The 24,286-nt window shown below is 38.2% G+C and overlaps 2 protein-coding genes across 19 annotated transcripts in view; both read right to left on the bottom strand.

The window, feature by feature from the left end:
- Positions 1-9,353, bottom strand: part of sox6 (SRY-box transcription factor 6) — a 139,804-nt gene extending 130,451 nt beyond the window's left edge. For 2 of the 7 annotated variants that reach the window (XM_008405228.3, XM_081605163.1), the window contains exon 1: positions 8,814-9,353. The gene's annotated coding sequence lies outside the window, so the exon portion shown is untranslated. Of the gene's footprint in view, positions 1-6,703; positions 7,044-7,064; positions 7,561-8,813 lie in introns of those variants that run through there. The other 5 variants (XM_008405230.3, XM_008405227.3, XM_017304046.2 and 2 more) reach the window with 5 other exon arrangements.
- Positions 9,354-15,443: 6,090 nt separating this feature from the next.
- The window catches only part of plekha7b (pleckstrin homology domain containing, family A member 7b), a 78,762-nt gene continuing 69,919 nt past the window's right edge, over positions 15,444-24,286 (bottom strand). For 10 of the 12 annotated variants that reach the window (XM_017304081.2, XM_017304082.2, XM_017304086.2 and 7 more), the window contains 5 exons: positions 23,050-23,277; positions 21,952-22,085; positions 21,276-21,424; positions 17,982-18,156; positions 15,444-16,071 (listed from right to left, as the gene is read on the bottom strand). In XM_017304081.2, coding sequence (XP_017159570.2) covers positions 18,008-18,156; positions 21,276-21,424; positions 21,952-22,085; positions 23,050-23,277 — 660 coding nt within the window. In that variant the 3' untranslated portion in view covers positions 15,444-16,071; positions 17,982-18,007. The remainder of the gene's footprint in view (positions 16,072-17,981; positions 18,157-21,275; positions 21,425-21,951; positions 22,086-23,049; positions 23,278-24,286) is intronic. The other 2 variants (XM_017304085.2, XM_081605160.1) reach the window with 1 other exon arrangement.

Below are 24,286 nucleotides of genomic sequence, written 5' to 3'. Positions count from 1 at the left end.
TCTTTGGTTTTACTGCGAAAGTGTTGTGTTGCTTGGATCGCTATGGCTCATTTTGCTTACGAATGTGTAGCTGCACGAGGCAGCGGTCCCTCAAGTGTAATTTAACACCCGTTGAGACGTTTCCAAAGCACTCAACAGTTATTTCTAAACAGTGATTGTCAATATTAAAATAATAATAATAATTTTTTTTAAAACAAGCATATAAAATGTCATTTTACTAAAACAATTAAACTCCACAATCTTTGCAGGTATGAAATATCTTTGTTTTTGGATAAAAAAAAAATATTTAAGCTAAAGAAAATTAGTTTAATCTATTTTCTCAAAATTAGATGGACCTGCTGCACCATGTTTATCTGTGTAGAGTCTTAAGTATTGGAGAGTCTGCTCTTAGATCATCTTTTCACTAACACCCTTGTCCATTTACTTGGTGCGCGTGTGAAAGGATTACAAAGACAGACAAAGAGGAGGATAAGAAAGCTTGTGCTTGCTTGTTGCAGAAGCCATTTTCTCATGATGTACATTAAAAGCAAATCCTTTGCAGCACATCCAAGTTTTAGCCCATAAAGAGATGATTCAGAAAGGAAACAAAAGGCCCAGGCTTGAAGAGATGCTATGGTTAACTTCATCAAAATTTCAGCCACAAGAACATTACCATCTATTCCCGCACCCTCCCTCTTTGTCACTTTGATTTATTTTTGGCACCGTACATTAACGTTTTCCACAGAAAAAACTGTTGAGAATTTGACTGCCGGCCCAATACATCCATTTTTTCCATAATTTTCTCGCCTGGTTTAGATGTCACAGTAGCTGCTCCATGATGCAAGTGGGTGATCAGCATTTGTTTCCATCCAAGAACGTCGACACACGCATACACACGCACACACACACACACACACTGTGAAGAGATTAAAACTTAGAAGCACTGGCAGAGTGAGGCTCTGGTGAGGCCTGTCTTAAAAAAAAAAGAAAAAAGACTTTCAAAATATGCTTCTCGAGGGGTTTTTGCATGCACCAGTTCACTCTCCAAACAAGCTAATATCCACTCAGAAACTGAGTTGCAAATCAGATCGGAAAACAATGATGTGCCAGCAGAAAAGCTCACTGCATCCGTAGAGCTGGACCACGCAGTAATGAAGTCATGTTGGCTTCCTCAGTCACAACCATGAAACATATTTTACATCTTGTGTCAGATGAAGCAAGCAGATGCCAAGCCGACTGCTTGCTTCCACCAGCTGGATAATGCCTAATTGTTTAGCTTTGACAGACCATGGAGAGCAGTGTTGCTTGTGAACAAAAATTATTACTCTTTTCTAAAACCACTGCTTGCAAAAGGGGTAACTTGTAAAACATAAGGAACTTAAATGTTCAGTGGGTTCCTCCTACATCTTCCTCTTATATCTTTTTTTTTTGTTGTTTATGCCCTTGCTGGATCAAGTTATAGCTGCTTTCTCCAAGGGTTTGGCTCACCCACGGGATGGTCTAATACAAACACAATGCCGAGGATCGCAAGGAAGAGGCTTGTTGTGAAGCTTTTGTGAGGGAGCAGAGCAAGAACCCACATTACACTAATCTCTTCTCCCTTGTCCGCTCACAAGACGCGCTCTCAGGTCTTTGGAGGTTTTCACAATTCTGCTAAGGCTGAAAGCACTTGGGGCAGAAGATCCCAGCTTTCTTCCTCCACATTTTTTTAAGTCATCGCATTCTGCAGCAAGGTCACTAGAAACCACACACATAACATATCCGTCCATGTATGAAACGATTACGCATCCACTGACAAATACAAATTTTGCATACTTTCTGTGACTAAAGTTTAAAAATGCACCATGACCGCAGCTTGCAAGACAGAGACAAAAATAATTTATGCACGACTCTCAAACTTCAGCAATCGTGATGTTCCCTAAAACTACGAGAACGAAAAGACAACTTTTAAAATTGCTTTCTTTTCTTTTCCTTTTTCTAACCCTTTATTTATTTTTTTGATAACCTTGCGTTAACTTGTGTTCCTAAATGTCCACAAGAGGAACATGAGTGTTTGCCTAAAATTCAGTTTCAACCACCTGCACTCTTTTCACACAAGCTGACAGGTCTCAACCTTGGTTTATAAGCTTTGCATGCTTGCGTGTGTGCATGTGTGTGTGCGTGTGTGTGTGTGTGTGTGCGTGCGTGCGTGTGTGTGTGTGTGTTAGAGAGAGAGAGTGAGAGAGAGAGGCAGAGAGAGAGAGAAGGAAAGGGAGACGGAGAAGGGGAGAGTGTGCACTAATGTTTGTGTATGTGTATGTGCTCTGTACGTACGTGTGTGTGCAGGGACTCCAAAATCCACCACATTTTAATTACTGCCCGGCTGCACTGTGTGCCTCTTTGAAATGGAAATTCAGGCAACCATCTTCACACAGCCACTGTACAAATCTTCATTTGATTCATAAAAAACAATGAGCCCCGCTAATTCCTCCACCTGATTACTGGCCTGGACCCGTGTCGGAGACATGCGGCCACCGACGCCCTTCCAATTAATTCTACATATTAATGTGTGATATAAAAAAAAAATTAAAATGTATTAAAAAAAAAAAAAAAACACGGGGCTACTTACCATAGCTGAGTCTGTTGCATTTTGAAGTCAAACTTAATTATGCGCAACTATGCTATGGACTGAAAGAAAATGTCCAATTATTTTGAGAAAAACATATTCAGTGGGAGAGTGAATGATACAGATCAAAATGGGCCACTTAGGTTACTTGTGCAATTATGCAGTTCCTGTGATGATACACATATTTAGATTTTTTTTTCATCTGTAATCCTTTAATGTCAGCAATACTGTTCACTTACAGCAACCAGAGGGACATGAAGATCTAATCAAGTAAGAAAAATCCCCCCCACCCTGAACTGACCGTGTTGATGTTCAGTAAGTGCCTGCGCACACACACACACACACGCGCACATACACACACTGCGGGCAATGTTTTTCTATTAAAAACATAACCTGTAACTCAGAAGATGATTTAACATTAGACAAACCTGCATTCAAGAGGAAAGGAATTCAGCCTGCTAGAAACCCATGATGCTTTTTTTTGAAGCAGCTGATGTTTTGCTGTCTATCTGTTACACTCTCTGCATGGACATAATGACCCTCTATGTGTCCTTTGCACCACAGCTGAACCTCTGTTTCATCGTTTTTTTTCCATGTGGGGGAAAAAAAAGTCAAACAGGAGGAGATTTTGTTCATTTATTGAATTTGACTCATAAAATAACACCAACTAATTTGAAAGTTTATATTAAACAAAAAAAATAAATAACCGCCTTCCAACACACTCCACCCCAGACACACACACACACACACGCGCGCGGATACGCCATGGCATCTCCCCATTAGTTTTGATCATTGTTGAGATATTCTACGACAAATTAGATAACACTTAGAAAGACAGATGTCACAACATGTGCTGCCACCTTTATTATCTCCTGTGGTCCTCCAGCCTTCTGCTGTACTCCCCCTCTACCTTTACGGAGCCTGCTGTTGTTTACCTCCTTCTCATCTTGTTTATCATCAAGTCACAGAAGAAGTAACTGGTACCCGCTGCGCCACCCAAATCGCTCCCCTTCCTCAACAATGCTTCACTCTCCCTGGTCACATCCCATAGCACATCCCAGCACTTGCCATATCAAGATAAAGCACCGCGAAGTGTCTCGGTTGTACCGTTATAATTGTTTGAGTGACGCAGAATGTCGTTTTTTTTTTTTTTTCAGCAGAAGAGTGAAGACATGCTTGTAAAGGAGAGGGAAAGTATAACTCACTCACGGGAACACACTTAGGCAAAAAGGGTCTCTACCACTCATAGTCATATTCACACACACACACACATTTAAGATTGATGAAACTCGATACAAATGCTGAATTTGTGTAAAATAATCACATTTGTAAAACACTGTTATTGCTTTCATTGCATCACTGCATCGATTCACTCAAGTAAGAAATAAAATCTCTTTTCTTGACTGTTCTAAATATCAGATTATGTGAGGAATAAATATGCAACCAGACCGTGTAGCCCTTGCAGCTGCAGAGCAGTGCCATTAAAAGAAACCTGCATACACACTTTAATTTGCATCACGGCATGGCTTGTGTATGAAAAAATATATACCCGATTTTATTTCTATTATTATAGATATATTAAATTCGAAATAAAATAATGCTTTCAAATGACCTCTGGAGAGTTTGTCCCATGAGCTTCATCAAACAGCAGATTTCTAAGCAAACATTTACTCTCCAAAACGGAGCAGATTTCACAATTAAACCCCAAATAAATTTTGTGAAAATGAGCAATATGAAAAAACATTTATCCAACTGTAACATAACATAAACCTAGTCATTTCACTTTCTACTGACTTTCCCTTCATCCCTCCTGCTCAGAAAGACACATTTACACGATGACAGTTAGATAGATGGTTTAGAAGTGACTTTTCAGATTCACTTAACTGCGTCACATCTTTTCAGTTCAGCAACAAACATTTTAATTTAAGAGACAGTGATGTTATTAATATAGTAATGTGAAGAAAACTAACCTAGCTGCAATGTTAGACAGTGGATTGGACTTGAACTTTAACAGTGTAGGATGTGTTAGGACATGTGAGACATGGGGTGGGGGGTTTCGACATTGTGCCAAACTTAAAGTCCTAAAATCCCTGATCTCCCTGGCACAAGCAACGCCTGCCTCTCTGCATCTTATACGTCTGAGGAAGAAAATTCTGAGTGTTGCAAATAAAAAAATCTAAAGTCACCCTGAGAGCTAGATCACGGCAGAAAAAAAAGAAACGGTAAACTGTGTTTTAGTTGTCAGATAATTGCCTTGTAAAATTTAACTTGAGTAAAATACTTAATTAGAATGAAATGTCTCGGACTGCAAAAAAAAATAATAATAATTCCAAAAAATACACATTTCAAATTCCTTCCGTTAATAAAATGTATTGAGGAGCATGACAGCTGCGACGAGGGCTTTAAATGAACAGGGTGATCAGTTAAGACGCTCATCTCTAATCGGGAAATGTGGGAGGAATATAATAAGAAACCGAAGCTGCGTCTGGCATCACAGAGTTGAGGCTGTGGATGCCGCCTTTTTTTTTTTTTTTTTTTTAACTCTTTCAGTGAGCGACACGCTGAGATGCAGCAGCCGTCAGAGACAAACTGACACAGACAGAGCCGAGTGTCCGTGTATAGCAATCAAGACAATGTGCTGAATGGGCAGTCTAATTATAAATGTACCATTTAGGTTCGCGTTTGGTCTCCAGAATCGTCTTACCTTATGAGGAGACCTGCGTGAACGGGCCGCACAGAAGGCTCGGAACAAAATGCCAAGAGGGGTAAAGTAAAAAAATAAAAATAATAATAATTAAAAAAAAAAAAAGAAAACACTTTAGCAGACTTTTCGGTAAGCTGGGTTCATGTTTGTGGAGAGAGGAGGGAAGAAAAAAAAAGCATGAGATTGTTACAGAGTTATTAAGCCATAGGTGTGGTTCTTCATAAAACTCGATTAATGACTTGTAAATAAGGGGAAAGTTAATTCAGTTGTCTGAAAGTTTCATGTGATTTTGTTAAAACTCGCAATTTTTACACCCAGTCAAGATTTGTCTGTAAAGTGCGTTTAACTTAACATAAGAAGCCGTGTGTAAGGGCAATACAGGCTAATTTAGATAATCCTCCACAAATGAAAACCTCTATAAAATTATGCCTAACTTAGAAATGTATTTGCTATTACACAAAACACTAACAGAGAGTGTGTTTAATGTTAAAAATATGTTTACTCAGTTAACATCACAATATTAGCTTTATGCTGATCAGTGTTTATTTGTAATTATTTATTCCCTTAAGGCAATAAAAAATAATAATTTGCAGGAAAACACAGAGCACTAAATCAACTTCCAGAGTCCGGACCGCTCAAATAAAGTTAAGTTCAGATAAAATAATGAAAAAAAAAGTATTCTCTTGTATACTACAGCCTACATCTGTTTTGAACGGACAAGCCTTGCGATTGTTGAATTTAATTTACGGCTTATGCATTCTTAAGGGGTCAATTCCCCCGACCCCCGGGAAAGTTTGAGAGGAGCAAGAAATTCCCAAGCTGCGCGGCTTGAAGGAACTTTGCGCGTCTGTCCTTAAAAAAAAAGAAAAAAAGAAATACAACAACAAATAATTAAAGTTTGTTGTTTTCAAAAGACAAGACACTGTCATGATCAAAGTGAGACAAAAAGCTCCGGACTGTGACTTGCAAATTAAAAAGGAAAAAAAAAAAAGTGCAATGAGATTGGAGCGAAAGCTTCACACAGCCATCACACAGAGACAGGAAACCTACAAGGGCGCACGTCACTGTCAATGAAAGGTACCGCTGTGTGGACAGAAGTGAAACTGCCACCAGGCGGAATAAAGTTACGGGACATGTAAACAGAGACGCCGAATCTTCATCAGCCTCAAAGGTTGTTAGAAATCAACACTTACTCGGCGTAGTTGGTGAGAATTATGAAAATAAAACTCTTGTGTGTGGAGAGTCCGTAGCGCTGCGTCTAGTCGCTCAAGCACACGGAGGGGGAACAAAATAAACCAAAGACGATTTCAAGTGTTTATAGTGCATCTTACGTATTCAATGAGTTATTTCTTTTCTTTCTTTCTTTTTTTTTTTTTTTTTTATGTGAATGAAAACTGGAGACGGGTTTTATTTACCGATTGTTGTGAATAAGAGTCACTCCGAGTATGAACACAAGCCGCTTCTGTCGTCTCTCGTCTCATCGATTTGTTTTAGGGGTGTTTGGAGGAAAAAGAAGCGACGCATCAGGACAGCCGCAACAAGCAAAGTTTTGACTCCCACTCCACTCCGCCGCAAAAGAAAGAAAAAAGAAAAAAAAAACTTTCCGTCCCGTGCCAGCTCAGCGCGTGAGGAACTCTTCCCGCATTGTTTTAAAGCACGCACGCACTCGCGCAGCGCAGGCAGGGCGCGCGGGACGCTTTCACTGACAGCTCTCGCTGAAACAGAAAATTAATCATGATACGCATCGGGACAACACAGCAAGCTGGTGGTTTTTACCTTGACGATGAGAGCCGTGGACGAGAAAAGTCCGCGTCCTTCTTGCGCTGTGAACGCTACACTCGGCTACAGTTTACAAAGGATCACTGAGCTGCTATCTGTTGAACGAAAACTTGACTCTGCGCACACGGGGCCACATGCAGGAAAAGTGCTGCTGGCGGTGGTGGTGGTGGTGGAGGGGTGGGAGGGGGGATCCGAGAGAGTCTGCGAAGTTCACTTGTCCAAAGAAAACAAAAAAACCCCCAAAACTACAAGAACCATTTGTTGTTCGCCTATCTGCTCTTTATCTCCCTCCCCTCGCGCACTCACTTTAGACAAGAGAAGACTACAGGAGCTGAAGATGCTGTCAATCTTGGCAATCAATGCGCGCAGCCATGTCGCAAGTATTCAAAGCATTTCCCGTCGTGCAACATCAGAAAGTGAGTGGCCAGGGCATTGATCTGAGGAAGGCAAAGAGGCAGGACTCTCCCCCCTCCTCCTCCTCTTGTCCCCCCTCCCCCCACCTCCACCTCCTTCTCCCAGACAAGAGATGCGAGAGAGAGAGAGAGGGAGTGAGATGAAATAAAAGTGAAGATGATTGTTTCTGTCCCGACTTTAGTATGTTTTTTTAAAGTCAAATGTGCATCAAGTACACGAAACGCTGCAACTTAGTTTTTTTTTTTCTTCTTCTTTTTTTTTTTTAAAGGAGATGCTGCACTTCTTCTGCTGCTTTTATTTATGCTACTAGAGGATTCATAAAGTGCTGACTCGTCTTCCATTTGCGAGAAAACATTCCTGTTCCCTTGCAGAGGTAAACACATACAGGTACTGCAGGAGGGCAGCTGAACGCTTGAGCGAAACGAGAGTTCGGATATCAGACATCACACTTTTGCGAGGAAGAAAAAAATAAATAAATAAATAAATAAATAAGGCACTAATTTGCAAGACCTGGATCTTCAAAAATGACTTTTGATTCTCTTCGACTGTTCTAAGCAAAAATAAAAAAAAAAAACACAAAAACGTTTTGATTTTCACTTTGTGTGGATAAGTGAATTACATCAAATTTCTTGGTGATTGAACTTCATTTGGTCGTGATTTTTTTTTTTAAATATCTGTTTCCACAAATCATCCCTCTATTTGTCCTACAATCTTCCAAGGCGGTTCTATGATTGTCATTACAATTTAAGATCTATCGGTGCGTATAGATAATAGATAATTAAAAAAAAAAAAAAAAAGGTTACACTTCAGAATGTTTAAATTAAATGTTTAACCCACTGCAAATTTTTAGAAAGTAAAATTGGGGGGGGGGGAATCTGCACAATGGTCAATTTTTTGTGTGTGTTTTCTCTTGCACAAATTAAAATAATCAAAAAGTTAAATTACACGTATTCACTGAGATGTCGACCTTTCAATTACTTTTAAATTAAACCTGTCTGTTCTAAATGTTATCGTGGACCCACTCTAATCGTGAGATATTAAATCATAAGTTCACAGGTTGCTATAACAAAGCGCCATTTATCTGTCTTGAATGAGCATATGTTTTAGATTATCAGCTTGGATGCAAGACGGAGGAGGAGGCCCGCTTATGTCAAAGTGAAGCAATTTCAACAGAACCGCAGATATATAAGGGGGAAAAAAACTAACTTAAAAGGGCTACAACTGATGGAAGAGTTGTAGCCTTTCTAAATCATCAGCAGCAGCGTTTTGTCACGAGCATTTAAAAATTAACCTTAAAGTCCAGCAATGGAAAACAGATAAAAGTTTACTTACAGAGAAGGAAGATGGACAGCGGGAGGAAACTCTGTTACCAGCGGAGTGTCATGGAGCTGAAAGAGGGAGGAGAAGCGAAGAAAAGGGCGACAGAGGGAGGGAGAGAGTGACAGAGAGCTAGAAAAGAGCCAGATAGAGAGAGAAGGAGAGAGAGAGAGAGAGAGAGAGAGAGAGAGAGAGAGAGATGCACAACTCGACCAGAACATCGCATCAGATCACACCAGACTCCTGTGCGTCTGACTTTCTGCTCTCAGGTGAGGCAAAAAGGTAAAACAAACCCACCACCCAGGAGCTGCGGCAGGGCCAGCATCACAGAGCTGCTGCTCCACAAACCCCTCTTCTCCAGAAGCCCTCATTTATTTTATCTGAAAGGATGTGAGGAAGTTTTTTTTTTCTCTAAAGAAAAGAAATAGACGTACCTTTATGAACTTTTTCTACACTTCAGAAATAACTGGAGCAGATAAAAGAAAGTCTGACGAGAGAAATAAAATATATAAATATATATAACTATGGTTCTGGAAAAATTTTGACGCTGTTTTTTTTTTTTTTCTTCCCCCATATCCACGCATGGTGATTTATATGTGGTCTCTTTTTTTCAAAAAAAAAAAAAAAAAAAAATGCAGTTTCTTAAAGCAGCGGGCGTTTCTTTCATTTCCCGGACCACAGCGCTGATTGAACGTGCCTCATGCGCCACCTTTTGGATTCAGAGAGAAAAAACACCTGCAGGTGCGGTTCATCCTTCAAAATCAGATGGTTGGAAACGAGAATAAGTCAGCGCATGTTTGGGCCTTGTGATTTTTGAAGGTAAAGTGTATCCTGTTTTAATCGTGGTTGTGTAGAAAATTACATATTTTTTGTGTCTCTTTAGAAATGTGGCTCCATTTTTTTTAAATATAATTTACTCTCAATACAGCGTTGCAAACCAAAATGTCGCTTTTATCTTCTAAAAACCCACACTGGCACCTGCTTACAGGTGCTCAGCACAGGATGAAGTCCAGTCATGGACTGTGTTGAGCAGCTGAGCATATGCCAGGAAATGCTAGATCTTTTTTAAATAAATAAACACACACACACACACACACACACACAAAACAAATACAGGCCTACTATTTTTAAATAAGGGGCTGCGTGGCTTCCTCTTTGCAGCTCGCATGGTAGTGCACGAGGGCTGCATGAGGAGCAAAGAAAAAAAGACAGTCCAACTTGTTGGGGGGTAAGGCAGACACATTTGCATACCCTGTGAGTCTTTGATGCATCTTCAGCTTCAAGTCTAGCCCATAAATATTTGAAAAGGAGAGTGCATGAAAATCAACATTTTTGTTACATTAAATTAACATGTGTTCTTCCCCCTGTTCTGCATGGTTAATTAGAGAACACCATTCAGTCAGTGAGTGTGGACGGGTGGGGGCTGACCAGGGGGGTTTGGGGGGGTGCACTTTGATTACTGTGCAGATGGAACAGATTTTTTTTTTTAAAGAAAGGTGGGCTGCCGATTCATGCTTCAAGCTTACAGGATACAGTGATGAGTGTTTTCATGAAGATTTTAAAGTCATCTGTTCACATCAGTGTTCCCATCTAATTGTAAAAGACCGCCCTTTGACCCCTCACAGATAGGTATTTATAAGCACTACATATATGATAATTACTCATTAATAATACATAAAGCTCCGTAGCTCCGTAGACAAAAATAATTATGAACATATGTTTCACTCGTGAGCCCCTTTCTAAGCACTGGAACTGGTCAGGTCTCTATTTGAAACAGGCGTAGTTTAAATTAGATCATATAAATTATGAACAAAAAAAAAAAACTCTTCCTGACATCACAGTGCCATGAGAAATAACACATGGATTTGTAGTGCTGTACTCCATTACGACTTTAAATCCCCTTCCGACATTTTAATCTATCCTGTATTTAAGAATTTGAGCATAACAAACCAGAAAAATATATCATACATGTATTTTTTTGTTATTTAGTACAAAAACAGCCAATGACAATCACCTCTGGACTTGAGAGTACTGCTCCAGACATTCAGAGCAGAACTCTAATTGTGTGTGTTGTGACCTAAAATAAAAAACTGTTTTCCATAATCCAAGAAGAACTTCAATAACAAACAATTTAATGATTTTTCTTTAACAGCTAAAAAGACTCTGGCCTGTATAGGAGGGGAAGGGGGGACCACTTTGCTCTCTGTCAAGATGTAGTCGTATAAGAACAAAATCTAGAAAGTCAACATGACCTCCTGGAAGCCGCCGGCGCGCACAATTGCCTCCAACAGCATTTGCATTCATGCAAATCATCTCCCTCCCAATTGGACTTGGAGTGTGGTGGGATGCTCTGTTCTCATTAGCCGACCCAAATCTCTTCCTCGTAACTCTAGATTTCATCAAAGTTTAGTCAGGATCTAATATTTCCTTTCAAGTTAACAGCGAACCACTGATTCATCGTGTTGAAATAAGGAGCGCAACATGCCAATTCTAATTATATAGTTATCAAGGACAACTTCCCATAGCTTGTGCCAGTGATAATATAAATGAGCATGCATGCAAAAATGTAAACCGGTGAATCTTGAGCAGTAATATAGTGGAATACATTTTGAAAAAAAAATAAAAATAAAATAAGTCTTCTTTTCTTCAAGTCAAAAAGTGCCAACAAGCACATGTGAAATTTCCCTGTGCAGCTACAAACTTAAAACTTTTGGGTGTTCCAGTTGAACACAATTTGCAAATTGCAGCACCTTATACTTGCAGAAGTCTTGTTATTTTTGCTGTTACAAAAATAAAAAAAGATATGTCACTATTCTCTAGATTTTTAAATACAAGATACGATTCACTTCCTTTTCGTGCTCAAGTCACAGGCTCTTGTAGATTTCCTCACTGTGGCTTAGTGCGCCTATAAGTGTATGGGGAGCTGCTAGATTAAACAGAAGGGCCCAGGGGCATTTGGTTCATTTGCAAAGCAATTGCTTTTATGTACAAAGAGCCCAATTCACTGTAGGTATTGTAAAAGCTTCCCACTTAAGGAACACAAGATGGTTCATTCATTGTTTAAAAAAATATAGCAACTTCTCCACTCGCTCTTAATCACTTATGCAAGACAAATTGTATTCTCAGACTCGTTTTATTCATAATAAGCAATTAACAATATAAAACACAAATAAGTTGTGAGACACGTAATTTTTAAAAGCGAGGGGAAAAAAAGAGGCTTTGAAAGCAGATATTCTAATTTCTGCTTGCAGCTAGGGCAGCCTGACTTCTATTCAGCCTCCCCTCTATTCTTTTTATAGCATGCACACAGGATCGGAAGAATATTCAGTGGTTCCTCACTCTTAAATAATTTAACCCATTCCATTTCTTACATATTAAAAAATGTGCCGCGTGTGGAACTTTAAAAAAATGATAAAACAGCATAAAATACCCTTTTGAAATCAAAGCACCTATTGCATCGCCTCTCTTGGTTTTGTATTTTGCACAATTGGACCGCCGTCTCAGATCCCAACAGTGTGCGCAAAGAAGGCGCCCAGCTGTATTAACAATGTTATTTATGTGAGGGGAAATAGGTATCACTGGGAATCACTGTCTGATTTCTCCTCTCCCTCCTGCCACCCTGGGAAAACTATGAATACGTTACAAATTCTTTGTGCTGCGCAGCGAACAACACAGATCTGAGAACAAGGTCAGACTCCTCGGTGCGGTGTCAAGAGGCTCCCTATTCTCAGTCAAACAACATAAAATGGAACAAAAACAAAAAATAATAATAGAAAAAATCTCAAATAAGTCAATATCAATTTAAGCCAACTCCAAACAATGATACAAGGCTCTTTCAGCTCAGGATTTTTAAATGAGACATTTTATTTACTGCTACTCATCATATTTTATTTACATGTGCTCAAACTCCTCTCAAACAAACATCCCTGTCAGGATGCTGAGCAGCAGTCTCTCCTCCTCTGAAAAGAGAAGCCAGTAAGTATTTAGTAAAGGATTAATGCGGGAGGCCTTGATTGCGTTTAACAGAACAGGAACCAATTAGCATAATAGGCCCTCTTTCATTCTCTTTGAAGTCCAGAGCATAGAATAACAAATGTATATGAACCACCAGCCAAACGTCAATACATGGAAATGCCACAATTCTCAGAGGAGGGTCTTGGGCAATTTTTTTTTCTTCTTTTTTTTTTTTTGCAGAAGGAGGGAATAACATCCCAACTTATTGCAAAATAAGCAGTACAGAAGATATGATTGGTCTTCTAGGAGCCAGGGCCAGCAGGCTCTGTGGCCCCCCCACCCCCCCAAATCCTGGAGGAGAGATGGGAGCAGAGAAGATGCAGCTGCTGAGGGAGGTGCATCCTTTCTCTCAGGTGTTTTCAAAGCCTCACCCCGACGTGAAGTAGCAAGAATAATTACTCTCCAATTAAGGATAAAGACATCACTTGGGAGGGAGCCGTAACACAAAAGGCTTTCTGAGCAGAGCAGGGCGAGGGCATTACATCGGTTAAAAGAAGTACATCACATCCGATCCGTAAACGCGGGAGGGGGATTCATAAGGAATGCAAAGTGATAAATATTTGTGCTGAAAGCTGCAATATTCTGCAACAGCGGCACGTGTACTCCCTCTGTTTAAGAACACATTCCATATTATTTTCCTTTTGAACCTGAAAGTTCAATATTTCTCAGAGCTTCCTTTTACAATTGCAATGTGGAGAGATAGTTCATGATTTAAAGATATGAATTCTGTGCTTCAAGAATCCAGAGTTATTAGCATCTACCTTCTCAGTTGAAAATACATGGAATTAAAAATGCCTTTTGAGATGGAGAACGCTTTGAACTTAAGAAACATTTCAAGAAGCCCCTCTCTCTTTTTTGTATTGAAAGTTCACCTCCTTTGAGCATGCCATAGTTTGGTTCTCCTTCTTTTTTCAAATAATAGAATGAAGTTTAATGGGTCAAGGCAATCAATGTGAAAGTTCAAAGAGAATCTCGGAGCTGAGCTGTGAAGAGTGCGCAGTTTGTACTTACTCTTTGTACATGATTTGAATAAAAATATAGTTGATAAACAGCATTAATGAAACATAATGAGGGGAAAAATCACTTCTTTAGGTGGAAAGTTAAGATTCAAGTTGAACTTATAGGTTTGGGGGTATGAGCAAATGAATGCTGGGAGACGGTTATAGTGATGGTCTTTCCAGGCATCACGTCCTGACAAAAATCCCCCTTGGAATTACAGATTATCTAAGATTACATGTTAGTGATATTTATTCATTTTTACACTTACCCCTACTTCCTTATACGCAGCATTTTCCACAATGTTTGGCTTCCATAGCAAAAGGTGGTTGAGTAAAAAGCATTAAAATAAGTTGTTTTTGAAGACAAGGATAGCCAAGGAAGCCACTCTTTACAGCAGCTCTCCTACTGTGATATTTTATCTTCCCTAAAACCATCCTGCTCGTCGTGTATGGTAGTAAGACAAACCTGGATAAGTGCCCAACCTTGTTTTTCAGAGTTCCATTGTTTCAAATTGTAGTTTTAAACATGTCTGTAGATATTGTGAAATTAAAAGAGCAAATATAGGATTTACAGGTTGTATTTGGAGAGAAACCTGTTGGAAGTCCAAGTGTCTTGTTCATTTGGAAATTGTAGCTCCTTGAAAAACCGTAACAAATAAACAGTCTGTCATACTGTAACAATTTTCAAACATGCCTTCTTCTACTACTGTTGTAAAATGTCTATTGAAATAAAGTGCTTGTAAGACTTTTTTACCTTAACTTTTCATAAAAAGTACAGGAAATATCAAGTATATCAGGAACCACTGGGAAGTTTTCTTGTTATTCTCACTTGGTGGCTTACAGCAAGCGGGATTATGAGAAATGAATTTTTTAAAATTATTTCATGCATGTTTGAGAAATCCTTAAATCTCCTGTGGCAGCCATTTGGGGGTGCCTAAATGCTTGGACCCCTCTTCCTTGCCTTTCTTACTGAGCTCCTTCAGACTAGTGGCAGCAGTAATTGGCAAACAACGGAACTCTGAGTTTGGTGACCTTATCATATGAACTACATCTCAGGCCAACACTCCTAATGGCTGTAAATGGCATAATGGAGGCACATCGTTGTGATAACATACAGAAAGAGTGTCGGAAAGAGCAGGGGCTTCTTAAAGAGACAGTGGCCAATTTCAAGGCATCAAATCACTGTATATGTCAAATGTTTCATATATGCAGCATTTGAAATTAACATGTTTCCAGACATCTTTAGGGGCATAATATACACATAAATAGCATAAGTATTAAACAATATCATGCTTATGAGGTTTTTTTCTAAGATTTAGCTCCATTTCTACACGTCCAAGAGTCAGAACAAGTTTGTTCCAAATTTAAGGAAACAACTTGCCCCCCCCAAAAAACAAAAAAAACTGGTCACCACCAGATCTGAATTGTGAGCTGCACGCTGGTACAGCTCATTGAACTGTTTGCCTTGCATGAAAAATGTCATGGGTCTTGTATTACGATTGAGAAGATCAAAGTTTCTTATTCTTTTTTTGCCAATACTCACATAAGCTTGTAAGATATCTCCATTCACTACAAATGTCTCATTCAAATAAATGTGGACAATTGTCAAAAACGGAATATAATGAATCAGATGCTGTGTTAAGATCTTTAATATTCACACCTTTATAAATCTCACTCGTTCAATCTTCCCACAAAAAAATACATTAAAGGTTTTCATCCTGACATAAGCAAAAATAAGCCTAAGGAAGACTGGCAGTGCTACCTGTACTGTACACACAGAAAGAAGATCTCATATAGCTTGGTGTAAGAATATTAATGACAGAAAAATACTATTTTTATTATGCATTTCGACAGGTTTTCTTTTAAACGTTCTCTAGCTGGTCAAAAATTTTTTGGATTCAATGACCAGAGAGAGAGAAATATAATTGTAAGAGGATGAAACAATGTACAACAGAAAAAGAGCAATACATTGTAGAAAATACTCATTATTTATGAGTTTAACATATCTTATACACTTTCATAGTTAATAAGCACATCAGCTCTCGTAGCTTCAGCCTGATTCCAGAAAACACTTTCAACAGCAAGAAACACACTAGAAGAGTGAGTCCTGAGTAAGCCTCACTGTACCATTGTGTTTTTTTGTTTGTTTTTTTCCCATTGCTGCATTTAAAGGTGTCCAAAATAAAAGAATGTCCTCTCTTCTTGGAGAAGTCAGCCATTTGTTTGTGAAGTAGCACCTCAGTGTCCAGATATCGCTTGAGCTGAGAAGCAACAAGAAAAACAAAGTTAGTAAATGCCAGAAACGATTTTATTGTTAGACACAATAAAATACTTGCGACTCAATGGTTTTATAACTTTTCAATAGGGTTTTAGCTCAGCAAATTATCAGAAATTCATCAAGATAAGCTGACACATAAAGCAAAATCTTCAATATTCACTCTGTAAAGAGTAACTTGACAAAGAATCCCCTCTGATGGTTTTTAAAGGTAAATCCAATTGAGATGGATGCCCTCTGCAGGAATTTTGTGTTGAATAACCCTTGAATAAATCAACACAACCTCCATGTGTTGGCATCTCTGGAAAAAAAATTAGCTAAACAATTGAAAATAACTTCTAGTCTTTTATTAAAACTCCATTATCTCACTCATAAGGAGAAATCTGCGTGGTGGAAAGACTGCCCCGTTTCTCCACTGTCACAATTTTTAAAACTTTTTATTATTCCTCAGACTAGACACACAGGAAGATTTAGACGAGTAGTTATTTTCCGGTAGTCATTTTCTGTCTTTCTTGTACGGCATGTTCTCTTGTCTTTCCCATTTTAAAGACTGCCTACTTCTATAGAAAGGAACAAGGCAATTGTGTGTTACTATTGATGAAAATACAAATAAAACAGCAAAGTTTCATTTTACAGAAATTATGTGCTATTAAGTGTACTGAATTTCAACGAATATACTCAAAACCCCAAGTTTTTCAAAATTTTTCATAAGAACATTATGCTGTAGCAAAAAAAAAAAAAAAAAAAAAGAATTTATTTTAAGGTTTGAGGTGTTAATAAACATGGAAGGTGCTGAAGATTTCATGCACAGGGGTTTGGGTTTTAGGAAATGGACACATAACTGTGAAATTTTATTGCAACACTTACAATCCAAACAAACAAAAAATAAAAAAAACAAGCTTTATGGCAGTGGGTTGAAATAGAATAAAACAATTTCTTTTAAAGTTTGAAAAACAACACATTTGAAATAAAACATTTGAAAAAGAGTTAAAGAAAATTAAACTACTTTAAACATAAAGGTAGAAAAAGAAGCAGCGCATCACAACTGTCACACACAAATAAACATAAACTAAGATGTTCTTTTCTTTTAAGAGATGCCCATCTCATTTTCATCCAAAAAGTGAACTTCATGGTTAAATCTGAATCATTTTGGGCTTCATTGTAAAATACGTCATCTGATCCTCAGTATTGAAAGGTATAATATCTTCAACCAGGTGAAAACTGTATAGTATTGTATTGACTTAATATGCATTAATCAATTTATCAATAATTGTATGCAAATTTCAAAGAATCACATATTTAATTTGACATTTCTTTATTAAGAAAATATTACTAATCCTATTATAAAATTATTAAAAAGAAGAAAAAATACTTGTTTTATGTCTGAAAAATGTTTTTTTTTACGTTGAATGTGATAAGACAAGCTGTCTTTGTTCATTTACAGTAACAACAGTGTGAAGAGATTTTTTTTTTCTGACTTATTGCTGCCGTGTTACAGATGGGGAGCTAATTGGTGCTGAGGAATGCAGCTGTGCTGAAGAGTGAACTGTCAAAGTGCTAAATCAAAAGGTGTCTCCTTTTGTTAATTACACACAATGCTACAAGCAGGCATGTTCTTCTGAGGCCTTTTCTCCCATCAACCACCCATAAATATTTTGGCAGCAGTACAAAAAGAAAGAAAAGAACAATTTACACACAATTATCACAGTGGGACGGGCAGACTGCCTGCAGATGTTTGTTTTGATTATAATGGGAGCAGAGGCAGGGCTTCCCCAACCCCAACAAGACGTGCTTCCTCCAATCACAACACAGCGGCATTGAAGCTTTTCAGTCTCAGACAACCAGTGATTCCTCCAGAATGTTAGAGCAGCTTTAAACATGCAATTAGGGTCTTACTTTGTTTTTGTTTTGTTTTTTTCACGTTAGACAAAAGTGTAGTGAATCCCGTTGTTTAGAGGAGAGGGAGGCGCCACGGATACAGTAGGAAGAGGAGGAGGCGGAGGAGGAGGAGGAGGCAGCGGAGGAGGAAGGGGCGGGGGAGGAGGGGTGGGCAAGTTAACCTGTGGTGGAACTACAAGGAGGACAAAAGGAGAAGAGAGAGAAAACATCACTAGTGGTTAGTCAGCTGAGTTAGTCAATAACCTGAGGGATGCATTGCACTTAAAAGCACAAAAGGTTTTCTGAAAGGAAACACGGCTGTCAAAGTTTTTCGTCTCTGTCAAATATAAGGACACTTTATATAAATGTTGCCTGGAGTGCATATAAAAGTGTACACAACATTGTTAAAATTGCATTTTTTTAATGTAATAAAAGACATCAACATATGTAATTCCGCAACATTATTCACATTTAATGCATTTTATGTTCTGTATAATTAATAACCTGAAAAAAAAGTTAGACGAACAAATATTAAAATTAAAAAAATTAAAAAAATTCTCAAATGTCTTGGTTGAATAACTGTGCAAGTCCTTAACCTAACATTTTGTTGAAGCATATTTTTATTTAATCTCAGCATTCGCTTCTTTTATTGTGAGATGAACTTCAGATGTCCTAGCAGGATTTTCTTAACTTTTGCTCGTTTACATCACATATCTTGAGTCATAGTTGTGGAGGTTGAAGAGATCAAAATGATCTCACTGAACAAGGGATCAGTCAGGAGAAGGGTAAAACAAATATACAACGTCATGCAATAAAGCCAGTTTGCATCATTCAATTCAAACATTACGAAATATTTCAGTAACTTTTGCAAGGCAGACTAGGTGGACTGAATGGAAGGCTTCTTCAATAAAGTACTAGATTAGGATGCACACCCTCATGCAAAAACTTTAATAATGCTTTTTCATTTTTTACATTTCCCTCCTAAACAACTTGGATGGTTTTAAATTGACTTTTGCAGAACAAAGGCCAAGTTAAATAAATGTTGTAAAAAGTTTTACAGTGTTTCCAAAAAATATGACATGTAATCATGTGTTTGTTATGTACTTTGATACATGAATATGAACTGTGTTTGATTAATTCCATCCATTATATGAACAAGTTTAACATTACAGGGTCGCGAGGGCGGCTGCTCGCCATTTTATCGCAGTTTGATAAAAGCTTGTATAAATGAAAGATATTACTTTCACTGAGTTGTTGCTATGTTTTCATTTTACATCTGAGAGATAAATGATTATTCCATCTCTGATGGATCCATTTGTATTATTCATAGTTAATATACTCACATTTCCCAACAATTAATTATGTTAATTTAAAAATAGCTTAAAACATACAACTGCAAATTATAGGTTATAGAAAAAGTATATGATAGGACAAGAGCAATGTTTTAATTAAAACAAGAATGTCTGGATTTTAGGATCATGACTGCTGACTCCTGTTTACGCTTAGAAAATGTGTTTGAGTTTCCTTTGATGAAAAGTCTTATAAAATCTTTTTTAAAAGAAGTAAATAGATAAATAGGTCTTTGTGTTTCGTTGGTCAACTTGACTTCATTTTTAGAACATTTTGGCAAATGTTTTTTATTTATATATATTTATAACATTTATAACATGTCGTTCAATGCTTGGTTATCTCTCGTTTTAATATTCTTATTAAATATGTTTTATTTCTGTATGAATTTTCTTATTTTGGTGTAATACAAATAACACCAAAATAAGAGAAAAAGACTCTTATTTTAGTGTCTGTTTAATCTTTAGTTTAATTTTGTGTTTTGTTTCAGTTTCCCATGTATTCACTTAGTCATTTTCCCTCAGCTCCTGAGTTCAGATTGTCTCCCCGCCGCACTGAACTCTGTTTGTTGCTTTCACCTCGTTCTCATGTCACCGATCTCACATCAACCTCTATATTACATGCATCTATATCACATGTATATAGATACATGTGATTTCTACCTTCTGCTATTCTATTACTACTTTATTTCATGTTCTGCTGAGAATGCATGCCTTTACTGCTAAAACCATTTTATTTAATACGACACCATTTAGAAGCAGATTTCGTAATTTCAGCGTGTCATGCACAATGAAAACAAAAGATTTCATTTAATTTCTCTCAGATTAAATCTTGAACGAGACTCATTTCATAGCAATTGTCTGCAGCATCAATTGTACAGCAATAAATCAATGCAAAGAGTGCTAGCTTAACACTCCTGACAAGTTATCATATAGAGGAAATAGATTTTTTTGGGGGCTATTTATGCATCAACAGCTTGAGCAATCCAAAACACCTTTGTCATATCTCCTGTATATAATTGCAGTGATGAATATTGCTGCTTTTATGGCAGAGGAACTGAAATCTGCCATGCATGCTGCTGTGAAAAAGACTCTTCTTTAAATTCATGAGTTTGAAAGTGCACCAACAGACCTCACTTTAACACCAAAGGCAGAGAAAGTCATTGATTCAGTCTGCACTGACAAGATGCCACCGGTTATATTCTCTGGCATTTCTCTATGCTGGAAATAATGTTATAATTGTTGACTTTGCTTCACTGTGCATATTAAGCTTCCACACACGCTGACAGCTTGAGTGTTACCGCGTGTGACAGATATATGCGTGCGTTTTCGTGTCTGTGTGCGTGCGCGCGCGCGCGGGCGAGCGTGTTGCCGGCAAGGCAGACAGACTGACAATCTGCTGCAGCGAGAGTGAAAATTAACTCGCCTGTCTGCTGAAGAGTATGAAAGAGATGAGATGTGAGTGTAGCGTCTTTTATGCAGGTTCAGAGCTGCGTTCAAAGCGGCGGCAGTGGCATGCAGATGGAGAGCAGAGTTTGACTGGGCCCATTGATCAGCACACAAAATGGCCTCATCAAGCGATTCCTCCCCTGTCTAAAAGATCCTACACAGATTGCAATTAGAGACTATCTGCACTCGTAATAAGAAATAATATTCACTTATTAAGAAATGAACAGCCTTATTGCTTGACTCTGCACCTTACGCCCCTCTCATCAATCCAGCTTTCTTGAAAGGCTGCTTCCCTCCCTTGATTCCTTTTACTCCCCCCCGCCCCACAGTTTGATGCCAGGATAAATTTTGCTCAAACTGTCAGCATTGCTGTTCTTTATCAATCTGAAATCCACGCTAATTATTTCTGTAAATGTTTATGTGTTGTAATTTTTTACAGCGCAAAGATTTACGACCGACACCTACTCGCAGGCTTCCAGGGGCCAGATAATAATTCAGATTCATACAAGTGACCAACCTGCCACAAGTTTGCTCTTCAGGGAAGCCTCCGAGGCCAGAGCGTAGGACATGGTGATGATCCTCTCCTGCTCCTGCAGAGCAGAGTCGAGCGCCACCTGACCCACCTCGGGTTTCTCCACAGACACTCCTGGGGTTATGTTTTGCACGCTGTCCATAAAAGAGATGGACACGATAATGGTGTGGTTAGAAATGCTTAGACGCAGAATGAGAAGAAGAAAAAAAAAACATTGATTGAAAGGTTTATTTAGGTGATGGGTGAGATTTTGCTTGTGTTGTTCATTCAACTGGAGAGTTTTAATGCTCTTGATCCTTTTCTAGGACATCATTTTATACAACAGTGAATGTTAAGAAAACGTGTTAATGAATTTCAGAGACCACTAGATAATTACCAAACTGAGTCAAACGTGTAATGAGCTGGAAATTCCCATAACCCAAATCATTTGTCCCTCTGAAAACCCAAATTGGGAAATGTTAAAACAACATGGGGTTCTGACTCTAAGACACACAGTGAATTAAGTTATCGCTTAATGCTAAACTTCCTTTAATCTGTCACCTCTTCAAACTCGATGTTTGGAAAACATCTTAAAAACCCTAAGGCAACATCATTATGATCATCATTAGCTAAACTTAAAACAGAATTTCAGCAGAATCTAGCTAGAAAGCAGCTTGGGTACCTTGACTTTGCCAAAATGCTTTTGATACGCTCCACCTTCCGATGACGTTCTTCCACTTCTTGAGGACTGAGTGGATCCTCAGGCTCTGAATCCACATAGCGCTCTGGGATCAACACTTTCTGAGGCTTGCACAACTAAAAGATAGAGGCCGAGATAAAGTTCTTACAAATTAGTAAGAAGTAAAAATTAGAATAGAGTAGAGCAATCTTTTATTTATTCCTAAAGGGAACATTTCTTCTGTATCAAGCAGCAAGGAGACAGTCAAATAACAGCAATGCTCACACCTTAAAAACAATAGAAACAAAATAAAAAGTATAAGTTATGTTATCTGGGATAGTAAAAAGAACTAATTAGATAATTGAATGTGTGAAAAAACATGTGTAAGATGAGTTTGTTTCTGATTTTAATTACTACCTCCAGATTATCAAATCAAATGCTCTGCCACTGTCATTTCTGCTTCTGTTCTCCCAAGCATCAAACTCCATGAATCTAACTGAAACACAGAACTGTGAAAAAGTAGATTTTATTTTATTATTTTATTTTTTTTTGCTTTTCTGTCACACTTTTTTGTTTCAGATCAGCAAACAATTTTAAATATTAGACAACTATGAACTAAATAAATACAAAATACAAAGAGCAAATTATGCTAACTTACCAAGTAAAAAGTTAAAATGTAATCCAAAGCAACCTGGATTAACGTGGAAATGTGACAGTCCCCTAAGCCTTTTAGCTGGTTGGCCACCCTTGGCAATAGCTGCATTAACTGAGTCGTCTTTTCTTTTACATTGCTGTGAAAGAGTTTAGTAAGAAAAGGAAGAAAATATGAACTATTTGCTATGTTGCTATTTAGCAATAAAAATAGCTTTATTTAACCTTCTATTAAGCTCATGTTCTAAATGACAGTGACTTTAGGTCAAGTCAAAGATTATTTCTAAGATTCAAAACAGAATTTATAATTTAAATTTCTATTTAAGCTGAATGTCCTAAGGTGATTTGGGTCATGCGGTATTTTTTCCACTTCACGTTCACAGTATTTATTTTCTGTTTAAAGTCCCGTCTTTTTAATTTGTTTTCATAGGTCAGAAAAGGCCACGTCACCTCTTTGCTTAGGTCCAGGTCATACTCCAGCGGCTCCAGGTCGACCTCATGCGTGGGAGGGGTTGTGGCCGTGGAGTGGAATGTCAGCCATTCGTCAGACTGCGAGCGGGGTCTCTCTTTATGCTCAGGGGGTCTTTCCTCCCCCTGGACACTCCTAACTGCCTGAGCCTCCTCCCCCTGAACGGCCCTCTCCAGTAACTGCAGGTCAAACTCCTGCTCCCTCTTCCACTGGACAGAAGAGACAGAACGTGAAAAACAAATCACCGGGAGCCGTCTTCGGGTCGCATTGACTAAAAGTGAAAATGACTCGGCTCACTTGGCTTTACTAGAGCAGACATCAGATGTTTATAGTCCTTACTTGATCTTAAAAGCTGATGAGATTTTTATTTTTTTTTCTTTCTTTGGATGCAGTCAGAAATGAAAAACACAAGACGCGTGCATAGATGTACGCATGCATACATGAAAGTGAGAGATTTCAAAACACACTGCACTATGAAACTCATTGACAGTGATATAAGGTGAGAAGCAAAATCCTACAGAAATAAACAGGAAATAACACTAACAAAAGATTGAAAGCTGCACAATGTAATTTTTAAAAAAATGTTTTTTGGGGGGTTTTTTTTTACAATATTTGTTAAAGCTGTCACCATGTTGTGACAGGATGGCATGAGACAGATAATCTGTGAAAAAAAATCAAGCTCCCCCACCTCCTCCCAGTGCTACAATGGCTGTCTGCAGAAATGCACCAAAAACAACCACTCAGACCCAGAATTAAGGTCTTACCGCTGCCAATCAAGCTCCTGTATGTGCTGCTCAATGTGCTAATGGCAGAGAAATAACTTGCCATTAAAAGAAAACTGTTTATTCACCTTCATCGATGACCATGCTAACTAGCCTGAGCATGTATGGCTCTATATATTGTGGTAAACTACCTATAGCATAGGAGAGAGCAAGGGGGGTGGGTGGAGGTGAGCAGTATATGAGAGTGATTGACAGCGCTAAACAACCCTGATTGGTTGTTTCAGCCTGAATTGTGTATTTCTGCAGTTAGTACTGGGAGCACTGGTAGAAGGCAGAGGTGCTCTATTTTTTCTCACAGATTATTTGTCTTATATTGCACTGTCCACACATATGATAATACTGATTTAAAAAATATTTTTCATAAAAGTTACATACTGCAGCTTCAAACAAGACAACTTTGTGTGGTCATGAAAAAAAAATTAAAAATCACTGCTTA

This window comes from Poecilia reticulata, chromosome 3, assembly GCF_904066995.2.
Source record: "Poecilia reticulata chromosome 3, P_reticulata-male-v2, whole genome shotgun sequence".
NCBI classification, from domain to species: Eukaryota; Metazoa; Chordata; class Actinopteri; order Cyprinodontiformes; family Poeciliidae; genus Poecilia; species Poecilia reticulata.
This window is presented reverse-complemented; position numbering and strand designations above follow the sequence as displayed.